Here is a 17,548-nt window from a genome sequence, read left to right on the forward strand (position 1 = left end):
TTATTTTATGGCGTCTAAAGAAATCGCTTGTAAATTAGTATTGTTAACAATACAATATTAATTCAATTTTTAAACCGAACGAAGGTTTAGAGATTCACATTCTCTATGATAGAAATTATGAAACTAATTCATAATCTATGTTCCTGGATGTACACATGTAGTTGTGTAGACAGGCATGTAGTTGTGTCGTAGATAATCTTATTAAACAACCCGACCCTTGGCCGCTTCAATGCAAGCCACCGACCAGATAAACGTTCCCTCAAGCCACCAAAGTATAATCGAAGCGTAGTCCTTATCGTGCCTACCGTGTGTTAAGATGGCCGATTTCACCAAGGAACGAACGTTTGAACTTTTCCAAAAGGTTTTCTTATTTCATTCTAAAACGGATAATTCGCCTTTAAAAAAGTATTGATTCCACCGGTTCTACTGTGCAGGATTTTCCCCGATGGATGGTTAATTTCCATGATCCGGTGGAGTTGTTTCGCCGGCAACCGAGTTACCTGGCGAGCCAAGTGTACTGCACCGTTGGAGCGTTAGTTTGTCTAGCACATGCACTTCACCGTGGCGGTCGATGGCCATTCCTGTGGCTCGCGAGCACTTTCGCCGGCGTACTGATAGAAAGTGCCGTCTATTTGTCACCATTCGGAGAAACCATTTGGTTCGCCCCGACCGTGATTGACTTGTTTGGCCAGCGGATTCCGTCGTTCATATTCTTCGTGTGTAAGTAAGCCACCGTTTGCCACAGTCCGGTTCCGGATCTCCTACAGTCTGCTTCTCTTTTAAGATCCCTTCTTCTACTACCAAGCGTTTTGGGCCGTTTCAAAACTGCAGCTGAAATGCCGGTGGTCCGAGCACATTGCCGTCGGGCTGCTGGTCGTCCTGTTTGATCTACCGTTCGATATGGTCAGCGTGAAGTTTTTGCACTGGACGCTGCACGACACGGAGCAGATGTTTGCCGAACGGATCTACTCTGCCCCCTGGACGCTGTTGCTGTTCTTCTTCGGTAGTACCTTCACATTTTCCTACGCGTTCCGGCATCTTCGCAAGTTGTTCGATGGTCGCCCAGCGCAGGCCACTGTGAGCGACCCGTTCGCCACCCGGAGTACGATTCTGGTGGAGCTGGCTGCTTCGATCGGAACGGCTATCTTCTCGGTTTCGTTGGGTTCGACACTGTTCTTGGCTGTCAATTATCCTTTGCACACGTTGCTCGGTATTTCGAACAAGATTGTCGTCGTAGGAGTATTTCTCTGCGTGGCAACCATCTTTTGGAAATTTGATCGAAAAAGTAATCGAAGGCTACCTTTCAAGTAAGCCAATACATTGAAACTCGAATATACCGCCTACTAATTAGATCTATCCATTCTATTCGTTAAAGGCAAAGCTTCGTCGATCACGTGCTAACCGGGTGTGCAGTGGGACACTTTTGGCTCTACCTCGTCGTGGCAGTTTTCTTAAACCCGCAAGAAGCATCTTCGACCGGAAGACATCAACCGATTGGCGATTGCCTGAACCCGCGCACCTTCCTGTGCCTCGATTCCTTCCGTAAGGAGGACTTTGATTTTCACTGCTTACCAAAACTACCGAAGGAAGGATCGTACTGGTATACTATTTGTGGCACACCGTTTGAGCATCGAGCCGAGTTCGTGTTTGTGCTGATCGTCATCACGTTCCTGGCTACGATGATCCATCGTACAGTACACTACGACTACGATGTGCGGTTTAAGGTGTATGAATTTGTAAAGAAAAATTCCTCCACTGGAACAAAGGCAAAGAAACTTAAGTAAACCCCTCCTCGAGGCATGTTCTCAAATAGATAATGAAACAAATGGAAATAGCGTCACACATTCAGGTAATTTATCACAATTCATTCTGACGGAACACACAGCAATCCTATTTGAAAATAACAAAATGGACCTAAATTTACTGTAGCATCAAAAAGTATACAGCTATAGCTATCAACACAACAGCCACCGGAAGTAGATACATCCAGCTACGGCCACCTTCTTCCTGCTCCACTTCCTGACGCTTCCGCTCGCGGTGCTTCCGCCGGTTAAACTTGCGCTCATACTCCTCCAGCTCTTTCTGGTTTTCGATCGCTTGGCGGGCGCGCTCCTCCTCCTGTTGTTTCTCCAACTCCGCCCGTTTCCGTTCCTGCAGCAACGTGCACTGGTCGTCACAACCGAGAGTTGGAGTGACCCTTGCGGCGTTGCAATTAACTTCCGCCTTACGATGGCCACATTTGCAAGTGATTTTAACCTTCTTTGCGCACAGCTCCGGATTTGGGCATCGTCCTGGGTGGCAGGTGGCAGAGCACCGGTGGCCACAAGGAAGCTGGAAATAAAATAGTGTCATTCGATCGAATGTTTTAGAATGTTGTGAAGCGGACAATAATTGCAAACATACATTTTTGATGCACTTTTGTCCACAGCTCATTACGGACGCCCGACGTTGCTTCAACGCTTCCACCAGCTCTCCCTTCTCCTTCCCATCCAAGTCCGGAGGATAGAACTCGTGACATTTGTAAAACACCTGCGTAAGACCGCAATAGCAATTTGTCTTGATAGCAACCTGGCACGGATTGCACGGTGGATTGTGACAAGCGCGCTGACATGGATGAACACATCCGGTTGGCCGTGGAATGGCGCAACCTGCCGTACACGCTTCGCATCGTGAATCTTGCGTCGTGCTCGCACGGTGGGTAACTTTATGACAGATGAGTGGACACTGGTGCAGCCCGCATCGAAGCTTCCTGCCACAGGCGCGTCCACACGAGGACGGTTTTGAGTTAGAGCATGGCCAGTCGGCCGTTTCGTGCCCACCCAGACACATTACCGGCACCTTCACGGGACAGGGTGGATGCGGGAGCGTTTTGATTTCCACCACTTCCTGTGGCACATCCCACGGTCCGACAGGTTTAAAGTTTTTGTCTTTGGTTACTACTTTTACGGCCGCATGGCACCGGGCCTCACAAGGATGCTCGCAGTTGGTTGTGTCGTTCGGTTGTCCGCACAATTGTGTGCACGGTGGGCACTCGCCCTGGTGGCAGTCGTGCGGATTCTGATGATGACACTTGGAGTGAATCCGACAGGGCAATTTACACTTTGGTGCGTTTGCCTTTTTCTCGCGCCCGCACTGCACCTCGATGGATGTTCCGCCGCAACTGAAATATTTGGGTAAATTGTGTAAAAGTTTTATCTTATGTTGCGGCCATTTTCCACGTGGCACAATACTAACCGACATTTAACAGCCGACTTTTGGTTGCACGGATAGCACAGTCCCTGGTGGCAGAGTGAGGTACATTTGTGCTTTCCGCACGGGAGCGTCTTTCCACACACCTTATCGCATTCCGGACACTGCCCATCGCAGCACTTCCGGTTGCAGGGATGCTTTCCACAGGTGCGCACTTTCTTACACTTGCTCTCGCAGGTTGCCTCACGGTGGCAGCCCACCTCCTTCGTCGTGGCCCCACAGCGACACACTTTGCCAACCAGCACCAGACAGCTTCCGCACGGTCCCTGGTGGCAACGTTCCGTGCAGTGATGTTGTCCGCACTCGAGCACCTTCTGGCACGTGTCGCCACACGTACCTATGCGCTCCGAGCAGGATGCGGCACGCGTTTCCGTCTTACCACAGGGACACGACCGTGGCAACCCGAGAGGACACTCTCCACACGGTCCATCGTGACACTTGAGCTCGCACTTGTGAATGCTGCACGGAAACGGTTTATTGCAAACCGTTCCACACTGCCAGCGCGATTCGTGGCAGTTAACTTCCTTGGTTTTTGCTCCACAGAGACACTGCTGCTTGCTGCGGTTTTTGCACGGCGGACATTTGCCGGGCTCGTGACACTGTGCGCCACACTCGTGTATTCCACAGCTCAGCTTACGAGTACACTGGAAAAGAAAAAGAAACATTCATTGCCTACTATGACACCCGCGCTATGGCTGACAGATTCCAACATTTACCTTTTTCACGCACGTCCATGACTTTTGTGAGCAGCGTATGGTTTTTAAAGCAGAGCTGCCACAACGGCACGATACACTGATCGTTTGCGGACATGGAGGACACGGTCCCGGATGGCAGAGGAGTCGGCAAGTGTGACCACATTCGGGGTTTAAATTTTTCTCGCACGGTTCACCGCACGAGTGCGGAATCAACCATGGGTGAGCGGACGGATTCTGCTCCTTCCGGCAGAAACATTCGTAATGGCGCGGAATATCTTGCGGCTGGTATTCCTTGCGGCATTTCGGACAATCCCAGTGCACCGAAAGGACCGGCTTAGGGATGTATTCCCCCCGGTTGTTGTAATAGCCTTCCTGCTGCTCATGGTTTATCCGCTTCATCGACATACTATCGTTTGCCCAGCGTTGGATGCACATGAGGTGAAAGAATGTGTAGCACGAGTGACACGACCAAATCTGAAAATAGAACCCATGCTGGAGCGTTACGAAATCGGGACTGCATTCCGCCTCTTCCTACCTTATCCGCGCGCTTCACCGTCTCGATGCAGATCAGGCATACGGCGTTACGTGATTCGAGCAAGTTCTGCAAATACTCCTGCGTTCTGCCCACGTCCGCATCGATCCCATGGTAATTTTTCAGCACGTCCCCCAGAATGGCCTGTGTCGACGCATCGGAGGCACCACCCGTGGTTCCGTCGTCGTCCTCGTCACTCGATACGTACTCGGTGGCATACTTCCGAGCCGTTTCAGCATGTTGCCGTTGCACTTGGTTGAACTTTTCCTGCGATTTCTTTATCATGCTGGTCGCCGTTCTGGAGACAGGGATTTTCGAACCACTAACGGCGTTATCATCAGCTGGGCTAGCTGTTTTTGCGGGTTTTTGGGGTTTGTTCTTTACGCCATCACCTCCACCACCAGCACTGGCAGCTGGCCCATTCGGTTCTACAGGCACTTTCCACACATTTTGTTCCTTTGGCGCAAACTTACGGTTGCGGTTGGCCATTTTATTGCAGTCGCTCAAAAGTCCTCCTCTGGTTCAGATAATCAAATGTTTCTACCGGTGCCTGCTATGTTGCTTTTACGTGGAAAGATTGCGAATGACGTGCGCGAAGCCGAAACTCCCGGTGAAAATAATACGAAGAACATTTTCAACAGCAACGATTAAACCCAATTTTAAATCAACCATATAAAATTAGAATTATCGTTTTGAGAAGTCCATCGTATTTATTTGTCTACGTAGTAAAACATAATTAAAAAATAAAATTACAGAAAAATCGAGTGAGAAATGATTATGACAGTCGCAATTTGGGAATGCGTGAGCGGTTAATGTTTTTCGACGATACGTTTGATTCCGCGCTGCTGGAATTGCTGGTAAGTGAGAGTAGCTTTTGCTCATCGCTGCCAATAGTTTTCTTCATTTGGCCCAAGAGTGCTATTTTACGAATTCCTCCTGTGTTAGTAACGCACCCAAGCGGGGTACGGTTACCTGCCTTCGGGGTAATGTTATCTTTTTTAGGCGTTTGCTCGCCCCGTACAGCGCTACCCTGAATACCCTGCGGCGGAGTGCACTGTTGACTTTCCGTAATTTCCTTTGTGTGCGCCGTTAGTTTCAACACACTCTCTACCTGCTGTTCGTTGTTCGCTTCGTCCGTTTCGGCATCATCGTGCACAAGGACCATGGGGGTTCGAGCAATAGCGATTGACGGTGAGCGAGGATCATAGCCTGCAAAAGGAACCACTAACGCGTCCTCAAAAACGGTGTCCTCGTTGGCTTCGTCCTTCGGTTCGATGATCGGAGCCGAATCGTCGTACTCAATTTGTAGGTTGCATATTCCTGGCAGTTGAGATTCACAGTCTTTAAATGAGGCATCCATGTTGTCCTCCTCCTGGATGATACTGTCTTCATATGCAAGCGAGGAAACAACGGTCGTTAAGCTACTATCATTGCTATCGATAGCTGGCGAAGCCGGATCTACTACCAGCGGTGTCCTGGTGAATGTGCTCGGTGAACGGGGGTCGATGATCGATTGGAAACGCTTCGGCAGGAGGTTAATCGGCGTATGTAGGTGGAAGGACGGATCCATTTCCGTTAGTTCCGTCGCAAGGTTTTTGCCCTTTGTAATTGTAGCACGCGTAGCAATACCCTTAGGATAATCAAATAAAAAGGGACGAATGAAATGTGGAAACAATGGAAATGACGCATTTTGCTTGTACTTACCTCCTGCTGATGGATTGGACTTCTGTTGATGTTGAGCGTCGGTGAACGTGGATCTATAAATGGCCCTTCACCTTGCTCGATGGTCGGCAGTATTTCCGAGGATGGCGATATCTTACTGTTTAAGGCGCCCATTTCAAACCACGCAAAATTAGTTCACACGGTACCAAATAATCGACTGCGATTTCTACTGACGGCTGTTGAATGAAGTGGGATGTGTTCCTTTGGCGGTTTGGAAATAGAGGCGATTGAAATAACGACTCTTTTTGACAGCTGTCACACAAACAAGGTTGCTACGTACAGCTATGCCGCTGTGAATTTGAATGTTCGTTTAGTTTACTTACCATTTATCATGAAAATTCAGATAAAAACACTTAAATCATAAGAAATATTGCTTATTTATCAAAGCATATAACTTCGTGTAGATTAGATTGTACTAAACATTCAAAAAATATTAATTTTATGTAGCCCTTCAGAATCGGTAATTCTTAGTTCGTCGAAGAAATGTCATTCACAAGATTGCCATTTTTTTAATCATAACAGTAGAAAAAAACACGAATGAAAGCAACAAACAGCAGTTTCTTCCGCACTCTCTGTTTTGTTAGATAAGTGGTAGCGCAGTCTGCATGGCACATTACTACTGAATCGGTCATCGGTTAATCGGCTCAAACCATTTCGTCAGAAAGCTTCCGGCGACCGCTACAGTTCACGGTTGTACACACATTGAACAAAATCTCGATCAGCAGGTGCCCAAGGCGAGCCACATTTGGTGGCGCAGTGGACAAGATATCCTCTAAGCAACGGTGTCCTTTCCACCGTGTCGTGTTAACGAGCGAGAAAGTTGTGCGCATACGTTCCATGTGGTAAAATTTGCTGACGACGTACCCATAGCTGTGACCAGTTTAGATTGCGGGAAAACTATTTCGATTTCGCAAATATGCCATTCCACAAGTACATTTTCACTCCAAAACTGTTCAAGGATTACGAAGGATCAAGGGTAATTATCATTTAATCTGGCCCTGTCACACGAGACAAGAATGACTAATTAATTGAATTTACTTTTGTGCCATTCGTTTCGATACTAGGAGCATTATGAGCCCGGGCCACTGGAGAAATATGGAGACCAGCTGCTGACAGCTGTTAGTGTTACGAAAATTTAACGACGTGAAAAATAATCGAAAGTGTAATAATCGATAAATATTCCTTCATTATTCTCACAGTTGAACCTGATGTGGAGTTTCAGCTACTACACTTCACCCTTCCTAGTTTCCATCCTGTACCGAAGAGGATATTTCGTGGCCGAGTCCGTGGGAACGTTCGCGAAGGTGACAACCGGAATCGGACTGCTGGTGGCCGTATCATTGTGTATGCGTGGCCTGGGGCGCTCAATGAATATGGTTTATGTGCGGTTTGCGGAAACGCTTGAAAACGCCCGTCGCAACAGTGACCGCTGTGGCGAACCAAAGACGGCCCTTCGGCGGTACGATTTCGATTTCAACCAGTGGCCAATTGATTACACCGTCAAAGGAGGAAGGTTCGTGTTAGAGTGCAGAATATTCCAATGAAAAATTTAATGAAACCTGATTTTAACGATGTATGTCCCTTTCAGTCGTAAAACGATCGCTCAGCGTAACAAGAACTTCTGGATCTCCTCCTTACCCTGTCAAGTAGCAGCTTACGTAGCTATCCATACATTTGGAATCAGAATGATTTACCCAGGCTCGGTTAGATTGCTGCAAAATTACGTTGGTATGCATAGCCGATGATTTTCTTAGCGTTCAATTTAATGTCGTACATGATTATCTATTCCTCCAACGCAGAACCTATGCTCATCGAAGGGCGCACGAAGTTGGTCACCCAGTGTAGCGGACAACGGAACAAAGTGAAGACCGCTGACGGTAATGAAATCGATACAATCATTATCGACAACCGTCATAAGAGCACGAACGGTAAAACGTTAGTCATTTGCTCGGAGGGAAATGCAAGTTTTTACGAAATCGGCATCATGTCCACACCGCTTGATTTGAAGTATTCCGTGCTGGGTTGGAACCATCCTGGATTCGCAGGAAGTAGCGTATGTAAAATTGACCTCTCTATTATCGCATGCCTACCGATTCCTGGTTGCTCAAACGGATGTTCACTGTGGACCATTCCAGGGTCGTCCGTATCCGGATCAAGATCAGAACGCCATCGACGCCGTGATGCAGTTCGCTATTAGGGAGCTCGGTTTCAAGCCGGAAAATATCATCCTCTACGGGTGGAGCATCGGTGGTTATTCGACGCTTTACGCCGCCTCGCAGTATCCGGAAGTGAAAGGAGTGGTTTTGGATGCGACTTTCGACGACGTGCTGCAACTGGCCCTACCCCGGATGCCGGAGCGTATATCAAACATTGTAAAGATTGCCATTCGGGACTACGTGAATCTGAACAATACGGAACTGATCACGCGATACAATGGGCCGGTGCTGTTGATTCGTCGCACGGAGGATGAAATCATTTGCTCAGAGTAAGTTTTACTGGATACCTTCGACTAGAGTCGACAACAATAAATATTGTACCTTCCTTCCGTCCCTCTACAGAGATGCTAACCTCGGCACCAATCGAGGAAATTACCTGCTGATCAATATGCTCAAGTATCGCTTCCCCAACATTTTCAAGCCAGAACAGGAAGCCTTCGCCAAGGAGCTGCTATCGAAGCCGATTGATTTTATCAAGAATGGTAAACGCAATTCAATTTCAAACGCAAAATTCATTCCATTCTTGTACGAAATAGGTATGTTAAACGATTGTCTTTGATTTTTCAGTCCCGGATGATCTTTGTATTTCGCTGCTAATGTCCTACCTTACCGACAACGGTAACAATGGTACCAGCCGGAGCTATCCGATTGAGATCGGTGCTGAATTTTCCAGTGAGCAACGCAACACGATGGTCAAGTTCCTGGTAATAATTCTTTCATATCTTTTGCTTTGGAAACGCAACAATACTCAATTTCGGTCCCTATTCTTCCCGTTGCAGATAAAGAAACATTTGTCGGACTTTAAATCGACGCACTGCACACCCTTGCCGGAGGAATTCTTCCAGACGCCGTGGGAAATTCCATCCGAGACGGATTACGTATTCACCTAAATCTCTTCCCCTCTCTCTATCGCTCATAAGAAAGACGCTTTATATTCGACCAAACTTCGCACTACATCCGTGTGCTATATTTTATGACATGGTGGTTTTTAAAACTGTACATCGGATTCCGCTTCGACTTTGGTTTGTTCCGTCGTGCATAGGTAAGGGGAAACAGTTGGTTTGTTTTGAGTTTTTCATTCGCTGTATATCTGTGTGGTGTGTAGTTTATCGGCAAGAAATGGCTACATTCTACATTAAAACGCTACTATAGCTACTCGTGAAGTCTTAAATTTAATGAAACACATCCAATGTGGGATGTTAGTGCTTTTAATGGCATACTACCATGGATGTTAGTGCGACATAGAAAATTCCTTTGATATTTATTAACCTTACAAAAGAATCGAGGGGCAAATTGAAACAATGAGTCATTAGTCTTTATGACTACAAAAATATTAAAAATTACTACATTCTTTTCGTATATGTATACTGGAAGTGGTATTACAGTGAGACGATGGAATGGAGGCAGGTCGGTCGGAATACTTCTGGTGTAGGGATAGTTCAACTGAGTAAGGAATATTTTCCTATTTGCAAGATGAAACTATAACAATATAGTGTAATACCCAAAGGGTGGAAACAAAATAAAACCTCACATCGTAAAGTATTTATTACTGGTAAAGCATGGCTGCTTCGTTCTTAATTGTTGACAAAAAAATGTTACAGAGAGCGAAAAGCTGAAAATGTAAATTAACAAATTAATCCAATTCCAGCTGAAGGGAAAACATGAACATGAGGCTTGTTTTGTAGACGGTTTTATTTTGCATAAATTTTGCGACACTGCTGACTTAAAATATGTATTCTAACAGAGCCCTGTTATTTTTTCGACCTACCAAAGGCCTTTTTCTTATTCTTGTCGCCTCTCTTGGCAATCTTCTTGTTGCCCGTTTTAGTGTTTCCTTTCGGTATGGTGTTTTTGTTAATAACATTGCTGGTTTTGCTTCGCTTAATGGCGGCCAATTTAAGCTTACGCATCGAATCCTTCTGTTTCATTCGCTTCTGCATCTCTTCCACCTTCTGGCGTTCCTTGTCCGGTACGCCCTGTTTCTTCTCCTTTTCGATCATCTGCTTCGCCCGATCCTTCTCATTTCCTTGGAAGATGTCTCCGTAAGGATCGAGTTCGTGCGTAACCTGCGGCGCATGCAGCTCCTTATCGATCTTGTGCTTTATGCTGGCCTTATACTTCTCGCTGGCGGCCTTTCGAAGCATTTGGCGATGCTTGGCCGGACTCTGGTAGTCGGCATTCTCCCAGATCGGTGCGCCGGTGAACGAACCGTCGAAAATCCTGATCGGATTCATCACAAACCGGGGACCGATCTCGGACAACCCACCGTCCTCTGACAAGATCTGGAAGTGCCGGTACCAGATACGGTTGTCCAGAAAGGTGAATGTTATCACACGATCGATGAACGGTTGGCTTTTCGGGTGATAGTTCGGTACGCCGAAAATCTGCGTCAGTAGCTCCTTGATGAGAACCAAGTGTGGTTGCTTTTCGAATTCCTCATCGAACGACAGTAGTGGGCGCGAACCGCGTAGACAGTTTCCCGTCAACTTCATCTCGCCCATGGTGTGAATGTTTTCGATGAGAAACTTCACCGACGGTCCACGTTCGGCGTTCGCGAGCCACATGTACAGATCGCGTTTTCGACGGCCCTCGAAAAGGATCACCTTGTTGCAGTGCTTCATTTCGCACATCTCGTTCACCACCGCGAGCGTCTTCCAGCGTTCCATTTTCGGCTCGGAACGGTGGTGCGGCATTAACGTTTTCAAATCCTTCATGAGGTGCCGATCCCGGTGATTGATACCGCGGGCACACAAAACCAACACACGCTGCTTGTTCGTCCATCGTTTCTACGAATTAGAAAAACCATAAAACGTAAACGTTACGAAAGCATCTTTTCGAAACGATTACTTCTTACTAAACATACCTTTTCAGGCACCGGCTCATCCGAAGTACGCGTATCCTTCAGTGGCGGAATGTCCTCGTCGGATGATTGATCCGAGTCTATTGGTTTGAGCTTCTGTTTGCCCTTCTGTTTCTTCGCCGGTTTAAGTTTCTTTTTCAAGTTTGGCTGCTCCTTGCCTTTGGCACCTTTCTTTCCTGTTTCCAACTGTTTCATCGTGAATCTGGTTTTAATTAACAAATTTAACTCAACAAACAGAAGACACGCGGTTTGGTACCTTCACAAATGAGGTAAATAATTCGTTTGACAGCAGACACGAGCTATTTTGACAGGATCGGCCACAGCCCAAGATGCAGATAGATGTACCACACATTGTAATGCCTATAGATCTTGGTTTCGATCCACAATTGACAGCCCCCTTTGACGGGTTCTTGCTTTTTTTTGCCGTATTTTTCTCCGATCCGACTGCCGAGAACGCCATTTTGCAAAGGCCGCGCGTACACTTTACGGTGTTTGCAGTCGAGTGTTCTTTTGCTAAATAGCTTGCAAATCGAAGTGGACCTCGTGGCGTGGTTGCCGTCGATGCATCGGTGGACAATGTGTTCGTGAATCGAGTCGGTTGCTGTGCACAGGAATTGATCCGCATTTCGCCTCGGGGTGGCTCTATTGCCCGGCAGGGCGGCCGAAAGTTTTGCCGGGGTGAAACTGGTGGTCACAGAAGGAGAAAAAGTTGTACACTCGGTAGTTTGCGTTTGCCCCTGTTTAGCTAGTGCTGTAATCGGTCTGTGCGCCTAAATCCGAACCCGGGCGACGTCGTGTGGTGTTGCTTCATCTAGTTGGCGTGCTTTTTTTTATTCATCCCTTTCAAGATGATGTTCACTGTAAGTAACACCCGATACGCGGTGAGGGAAAGGGGACAAATTGTGCAATTCAATGCTGCTAGCGATCCGACACCCAAACACACCTGTTCTAGTGTTACGAAACTTAAGGATACCCCTCGGTGATGCCGCATCTAATGCGTTCCCTTTGGTTTCCTTTCTTGCGCAGGGTACCAACCAGCAGCAGGACTCCCGGTTCTCGGACAAGGAGAAGAAGCTGCTGAAGCAGATGAAGTTCAGTGACAATCTCAATAAACGCGTTGACATGTCGAAGGTGAAACTGGACGTGCTGCGTCCGTGGATCAGCCAGAAGATAACCGACATGCTTAACATCGAGGACGATGTTATCGTCGAGTTTGTGTACAATCAGCTGGAGGAGGAAAAGTTCCCTTGCCCGAAAAAGATGCAAATCAATCTGACGGGCTTTCTGAATGGCAAAAACGCCCGCCTGTTCATGGAGGACCTCTGGTCGCTGCTGCTCTCGGCACAGGACTCCGACACGGGCATACCGGCAGAGTTTATACAGCAGAAAAAGGATGAGATTATGAAGCGGGAGGAAGATGCGCGACTGCTGGAGGATGGCGCGCGCGGACAGCGCTCCAGGAGTCGCACGCGCGACAAGGACGACGGTGGAGGCAACAAGGCGAAGCAGAAGAACTCCGTGCGGCAAATGTACAAACCCGAACCGGAGGATTACCTGGACGAGGAGGAAAAAATGATCGAAGAGTTCGTGGAGGCGGACGTGCCGAAGGAATCGAAAAAGGTACCACCGGCTGCAGCTGCAGCGGCTGTCGCTGCCACGGAGCAGCCCCCGGAGGTGGCTAAAGGCGATAGCAAGCACTCTGCTCCAGCGGACAAAAGCTCCAAAGAGCACCAGGGAACGGCGGGGAGTCGTAGGAAATCGTCCGATCGGGGTAAATCGGGCGAACGCAACAACGATAAGGGAAGGAGAAAGTCTCGAGATCGGTCAAGATCGCGTACGGACCGTCGGGCGACATCCCGTGACCGGCGAGGATCATCGCGAGAACGTAGATCTTCCCGTGATCGGCGCCGATCTAGATCGGGTCGTCGGTCGGTGGATCGGTCTCGCAAACGTTCTAGCCGTTCGCCGCGAGATAAACGGGGCAACGATCGTGATCGACGTAGGTCGCGCAGCGGTTCTGTTTCTAGAAAAGAAAATAAGAATAGTAAGTCACGCAAATAGTTTCTCCATGTCCATGTAAAATTAATTCCATCTTTCTGCTATCCATGAACAAAGTAAAACAGAAATTCTAAACCATCCACCATCATGCGATGTCAATGTGTACACATTTTTGATCGATATGAACCCAAACCATAATTCATGAAAAAAAAATCATGAACCCAAACCATAATTTAACGCTGGTCAAATCATTGTCGTTGCCAGGCAACGGAAACTCGGCCGCTCTGTCGAAGCTACAGTCGAAGCTGATGAACATGGCCGAAGGGAAGAAGAACTCGACGAGCAAAAAGAGTCCCAGTCGATCAACAGCCGGTTCCCGTTCCCGGAGCCGTTCCGGTTCGGCCAAACCAAGCAATCGCAAGAAAAGTGCTAGTCGATCTCCTCGATCACGGTCCAAGTCAAGGTAGGCGTGGTGTTGTTCTTCTTAACAGTCAATTATTTCATTACTCTTCTTTTGCAATTAAATGGCTTGTATTCTGCATCGTTCCGGGTGTTGTAGGTCTAGAAAGCAAAAGAAAGCTCGCCCCAGTTCACGGTCGCAAAGTACCAACTCGAACTCGTCAGGTTCCTCGTCGTCCAGCGGCAGCGATGCGGCGGAGGGCAAGAATGCAACGAAACCAAGCGCCAGCAAGAAACGGAATGGGCGCAGCAGCCGCAGTCGGAGCCGGCGTGATACGTCCCGCAGCCGTTCCGGAAGCAGCCGATCGTCGTCGTCACGCGGGCGAAAGAAGGATGACTTTGAGATCCACAAGAAAGAGAACAGTGTGCAGAAGAAGCGCCACTATCGTTCGAACAAAGACTCGTCGGATTCGGAGGCGGAAGGCAATCAAGGCTCGAGGGGGGGTGCTGGTTCGTCGTCTCGGGGTGGTGGCAGGGGTGCGAGAAGATCGCCCGCTGGACGTGATAGAGACCGCGATCGAGAGCGTGATCGACGCTCGGTTTCCCGTGGTCGAGGGCGCGACGATGGGCCACGGGGACGAGGCGGCGGTCGTTCACGGTCACGGTCGAAGAATAGGTCCCGCTCGAGGAACCGTTCGAGATCGCCTCGAAGACGCTCCCGGTCGCCAGGACGCCAGACCATGCGTGGGAATGCTCGGTAAGAAATGTCACTCGCAACCAGTGAGCATTTTATCTGCTTTTTTTCAGGACGAGTGTGATTTTGGATGTTTCTTTGTGTTGTCTGCATATTTTCCGAACATTCGTGGTTAGTAACCATTGTCACAATCGTTTTTCTTCAATCATCCTTCTCCTAGCGATAGTAATTATGGTGGCCGTCGCCGATCACCTCCGGGCTCGCGTTCCGGAGGCCCCGGACGCGGTTCGGATAAGGACCGAGATCGTGACCAGCAGCAACAGCAGCGCGAGCGAGACCGCGATCGTGATCGTACGGCTCAACGATATGGTGGAAGCCCTCCGTCACGGGGTCGTCGAGGAGGATCGCGCGATCGTGACCGTGAGCGGGAACGTGACCGTGGTGGTGCTGGTGGTGCTTCGAATAATTCTTCTAAATGGCGCCGTTCGGATGAGTCGCAGCAGCAACGGCAGCAAATGGGACCACCGGCATCCAATCGGTACGACGAACGCGAACGGAACCATCGCGATGGTACCGGAAATCGTGCTTCAGGCGGCGGACGTCGCGGAAGCCAGGATCGGGACAATAGTGCCGAACGCCAGGATCGTACAAAGGCGTCCGGAGCGGCGGGTCGAGCCGTGCGCAAGACTTCGGAGAGTCCGGCCGGGTCGACTGGCAATCGACGGTCGGTTACGAGGGGCTCGAATGCACGTGAATCTAGCGAGATGGCGTTTGATGACGGCGGCGGTGGTGGCGGTACTGGCAATGGTCGTGGAACGTCTGACCGACGCGAGCAGAATTCAACGGATCGTCCCACACGTGGTTCAGTCGATAAAAGCTCCACCAGAGACAACAGTGTTGATGGGCGGGAGGAAAAGACACGCGCTGCCGGAGCCCGTAAACAGCAACCACATGAAGTCGTCGTGCAAAGTGACGCGCGGAAATCGAAAGAACGTACATCTGGTTCTGTAAGCAAACCTCGAGAGGAATCGAAAACGGTGGCCCCACCGGCGGTGTCAGACGGTGGAAAGAAACAGGCGAAATCATCTTCATCATCATCCCAGGTCAATGCCGCCACTGTTGCAAGAAGGACTGCAAGGGACTACACAAGTAGCCTTTCGAGGACACCGTCGCCGTTCCTGAAACCTCACGAGCGTGAAGCCGCAGCCGCTGCAACACAATCCGTTGGCGGTAGGGAGGACAAACCGCACGCGATCGGAGCTGTGTCGGAAAAGAAGTCACAGAAAACGGTCGTCAAAGGTAAACCACAGCAGCAGAAGCGTGCCAGTTCGCCGGACAGTGAAGACGACGACAGTACCGGCAGCGATAGTGATGACTCCCGGGAAGTTGAGGCTGTGAAGAAGCCGACCCGGCGGGGGGAGGACGACGATCGGAAGCAGCGTGAAGAGGAAGCCCGCAAGAAGCAAAAGCTGAAGCGAAAGCCGGAGGCGAAGAAACGTGGAGGCAAGCACCACCGCCGCTCGTCGTCATCCTCCTCGTCCAGCAGTGACGACGACGACGATGATGATGAGGATGATCATCATCCGGACGACGCCGGCAACGGTGGAAGCGATGTTGAGGAGAAGCGTAAGTCGGCAAAGGATAAGGACCGGCGGGTACCAAAGAAAGCAGCTCCCTCGAAGACGGCGGAGATGTTATCGTCGGCACCAGCGGAAGATCAACGGCGAACAAAACCAGCATCCGGCAATACGGCACCACCACCACCACCACCGACGGCGCCGACGAAGGGCGACAGAGCAGAAGAGCGCAAAGATCAGCACCGTGACAAAAGTTCCCCACTGGATAGCGCCACCACGACGGCAAAGAAACGAAGGCTCACGAGCACCGAGCAAAAGTCTACGGAAGCGAACCGAGGTACCGCCCCGACGGCGGAAGAACCATCGAAAGCGAAGGCCCATCCCGGTACCAACAACAGTGCCTCATCCGCCAAGGGTGGCACCACCTCCACCGGAAAGACAGGAGCGTCCGGATCGAAGGGGCTTGTTGCCGAACCACCGGACGGCTCGTCCTCGTCGAGCAGCTCGGACTCGGACGAGCGGGTTCAGCAGCGCAAGAAGAGACGCAAGGAGAAGAAACGCCCACGGGATGGCTCACTGGACGAGGGCAGTTCGTCCGCATCCGGTAGCAAGCGCAGCAAGAAGCACAAGAAGCACCGGAAGCACGCGAAAAAACACAAGAAACACAAGAAACACAAAAAGAGCAGCAAAAAGTATCACCGAGGTGGAGGTGGTGGAGGCAGTTCCTCGTCTTCCTCGGACGACGAGGACGGAGTGGTGGTGGCGGTGCGCTCGAAGAAGGGAAGTGGCATGTTGGGACTCCCGGGTACGGCACCCGGTACGGCGGTGAACGACGATCTGGAGAAGCAGCTGCGCGAACGAGCCCTGAAGTCGATGAAGAAACAGCAAAGCATCTCGGACTGAGAGCGTGGCAGCCGGTGGCTGCGGCAGGATGCCTATTCTCGCCACGAGCGCACCAGGATGATGATGGATCCCGCCGCCAACGTTCGACTCAAGTAAGACAAGGTTCACGGTTTGTCGATAGAAAAAAAAACAGGAGTAGAGACAGGACGCGAGGAAAACTCCTTCGTATTCCGTGGCGAAGGAGAAACTATAAAAAAACACACACACACATTTGTATAGATAGACCATAATCCATAAGAGTTCGTAGTTGGGATGTATCTTGATAATAACGACGGTGTCCTAGGAAACCAACCGACAGTCGTCCTGCCGGCCGAAGATTTCACTACGACGCTAAAAAGCTGCGCGTCGTTTCTTTAATTGCCAGGAGATGGAAGGGGGAGCGGCAAGGGCAGTGAGAGGCGGTTGCGCACCCCAAGCAGAGTCTTTAACGTACTATTTTAATGCGGGATGACCAGTCGGATACGATAGCCTTTATCGTATCGTGTTTGACGAAGGCGCACGCTACTTTATTACTACTATTACTACTACTAGATAACGTACGGAAAAAGGGGGGTTAACTTTGTTCGTGTGTTGACATGCAGCACTTTTCACGAATATTTGAAGCAAAATATTATAATAATGCCACAAAACAAAAGAAAAAACAAAAAAAACAAAGAATGCCCCACTACTTTGAGCATGTATGCACGTGTGCGTATGATTGTGT

The 17,548-nt window shown here is 49.4% G+C and overlaps 6 protein-coding genes across 6 annotated transcripts; 3 read left to right on the plus strand and 3 right to left on the minus strand.

The window, feature by feature from the left end:
* Positions 1-316: 316 nt before the first annotated feature.
* Positions 317-1,784, plus strand: LOC131294489 (uncharacterized). The gene is made up of 4 exons (XM_058322536.1): positions 317-361; positions 435-720; positions 785-1,307; positions 1,376-1,784. Exons 1-4 carry the CDS (start codon positions 317-319, stop codon positions 1,782-1,784), a joined length of 1,263 nt encoding a protein of 420 aa, XP_058178519.1.
* Positions 1,785-1,832: 48 nt separating this feature from the next.
* LOC131293083 (NF-X1-type zinc finger protein NFXL1) lies at positions 1,833-4,965 on the minus strand. The gene is made up of 5 exons (XM_058321166.1): positions 4,480-4,965; positions 3,966-4,418; positions 3,235-3,893; positions 2,404-3,160; positions 1,833-2,331 (listed from the first exon to the last, which is right to left on the minus strand). The coding sequence occupies exons 1-5, from the start codon at positions 4,963-4,965 to the stop codon at positions 1,921-1,923; spliced, it is 2,766 nt and encodes a 921-aa protein (XP_058177149.1). The 3' UTR covers positions 1,833-1,920.
* A 281-nt stretch (positions 4,966-5,246) lies between these two features.
* Positions 5,247-6,405, minus strand: LOC131281177 (uncharacterized). Its single transcript, XM_058310436.1, has 2 exons — positions 6,181-6,405; positions 5,247-6,106 (listed from the first exon to the last, which is right to left on the minus strand). The coding sequence occupies exons 1-2, from the start codon at positions 6,310-6,312 to the stop codon at positions 5,252-5,254; spliced, it is 987 nt and encodes a 328-aa protein (XP_058166419.1). The 5' UTR covers positions 6,313-6,405; the 3' UTR covers positions 5,247-5,251.
* Positions 6,406-6,759: 354 nt separating this feature from the next.
* Positions 6,760-9,958, plus strand: LOC131282465 (phosphatidylserine lipase ABHD16A). Its single transcript, XM_058311939.1, has 9 exons — positions 6,760-7,174; positions 7,263-7,316; positions 7,398-7,711; positions 7,787-7,926; positions 7,998-8,251; positions 8,334-8,683; positions 8,757-8,896; positions 8,982-9,118; positions 9,194-9,958. Exons 1-9 carry the CDS (start codon positions 7,115-7,117, stop codon positions 9,302-9,304), a joined length of 1,560 nt encoding a protein of 519 aa, XP_058167922.1. The 5' UTR covers positions 6,760-7,114; the 3' UTR covers positions 9,305-9,958.
* A 62-nt stretch (positions 9,959-10,020) lies between these two features.
* Positions 10,021-11,537, minus strand: LOC131282466 (ribosome biogenesis protein BRX1 homolog). The gene is made up of 2 exons (XM_058311940.1): positions 11,278-11,537; positions 10,021-11,200 (listed from the first exon to the last, which is right to left on the minus strand). The coding sequence occupies exons 1-2, from the start codon at positions 11,467-11,469 to the stop codon at positions 10,166-10,168; spliced, it is 1,227 nt and encodes a 408-aa protein (XP_058167923.1). The 5' UTR covers positions 11,470-11,537; the 3' UTR covers positions 10,021-10,165.
* Positions 11,538-11,746: 209 nt separating this feature from the next.
* On the plus strand, positions 11,747-17,018 carry LOC131282901 (serine/arginine repetitive matrix protein 1). Its single transcript, XM_058312446.1, has 5 exons — positions 11,747-12,134; positions 12,301-13,318; positions 13,537-13,735; positions 13,832-14,428; positions 14,586-17,018. The coding sequence occupies exons 1-5, from the start codon at positions 12,123-12,125 to the stop codon at positions 16,843-16,845; spliced, it is 4,086 nt and encodes a 1,361-aa protein (XP_058168429.1). The 5' UTR covers positions 11,747-12,122; the 3' UTR covers positions 16,846-17,018.
* Positions 17,019-17,548: the final 530 nt, after the last annotated feature.

This window comes from Anopheles ziemanni, chromosome 2 (genome assembly GCF_943734765.1).
Source record: "Anopheles ziemanni chromosome 2, idAnoZiCoDA_A2_x.2, whole genome shotgun sequence".
Classification (NCBI taxonomy): Eukaryota; Metazoa; Arthropoda; class Insecta; order Diptera; family Culicidae; genus Anopheles; species Anopheles ziemanni.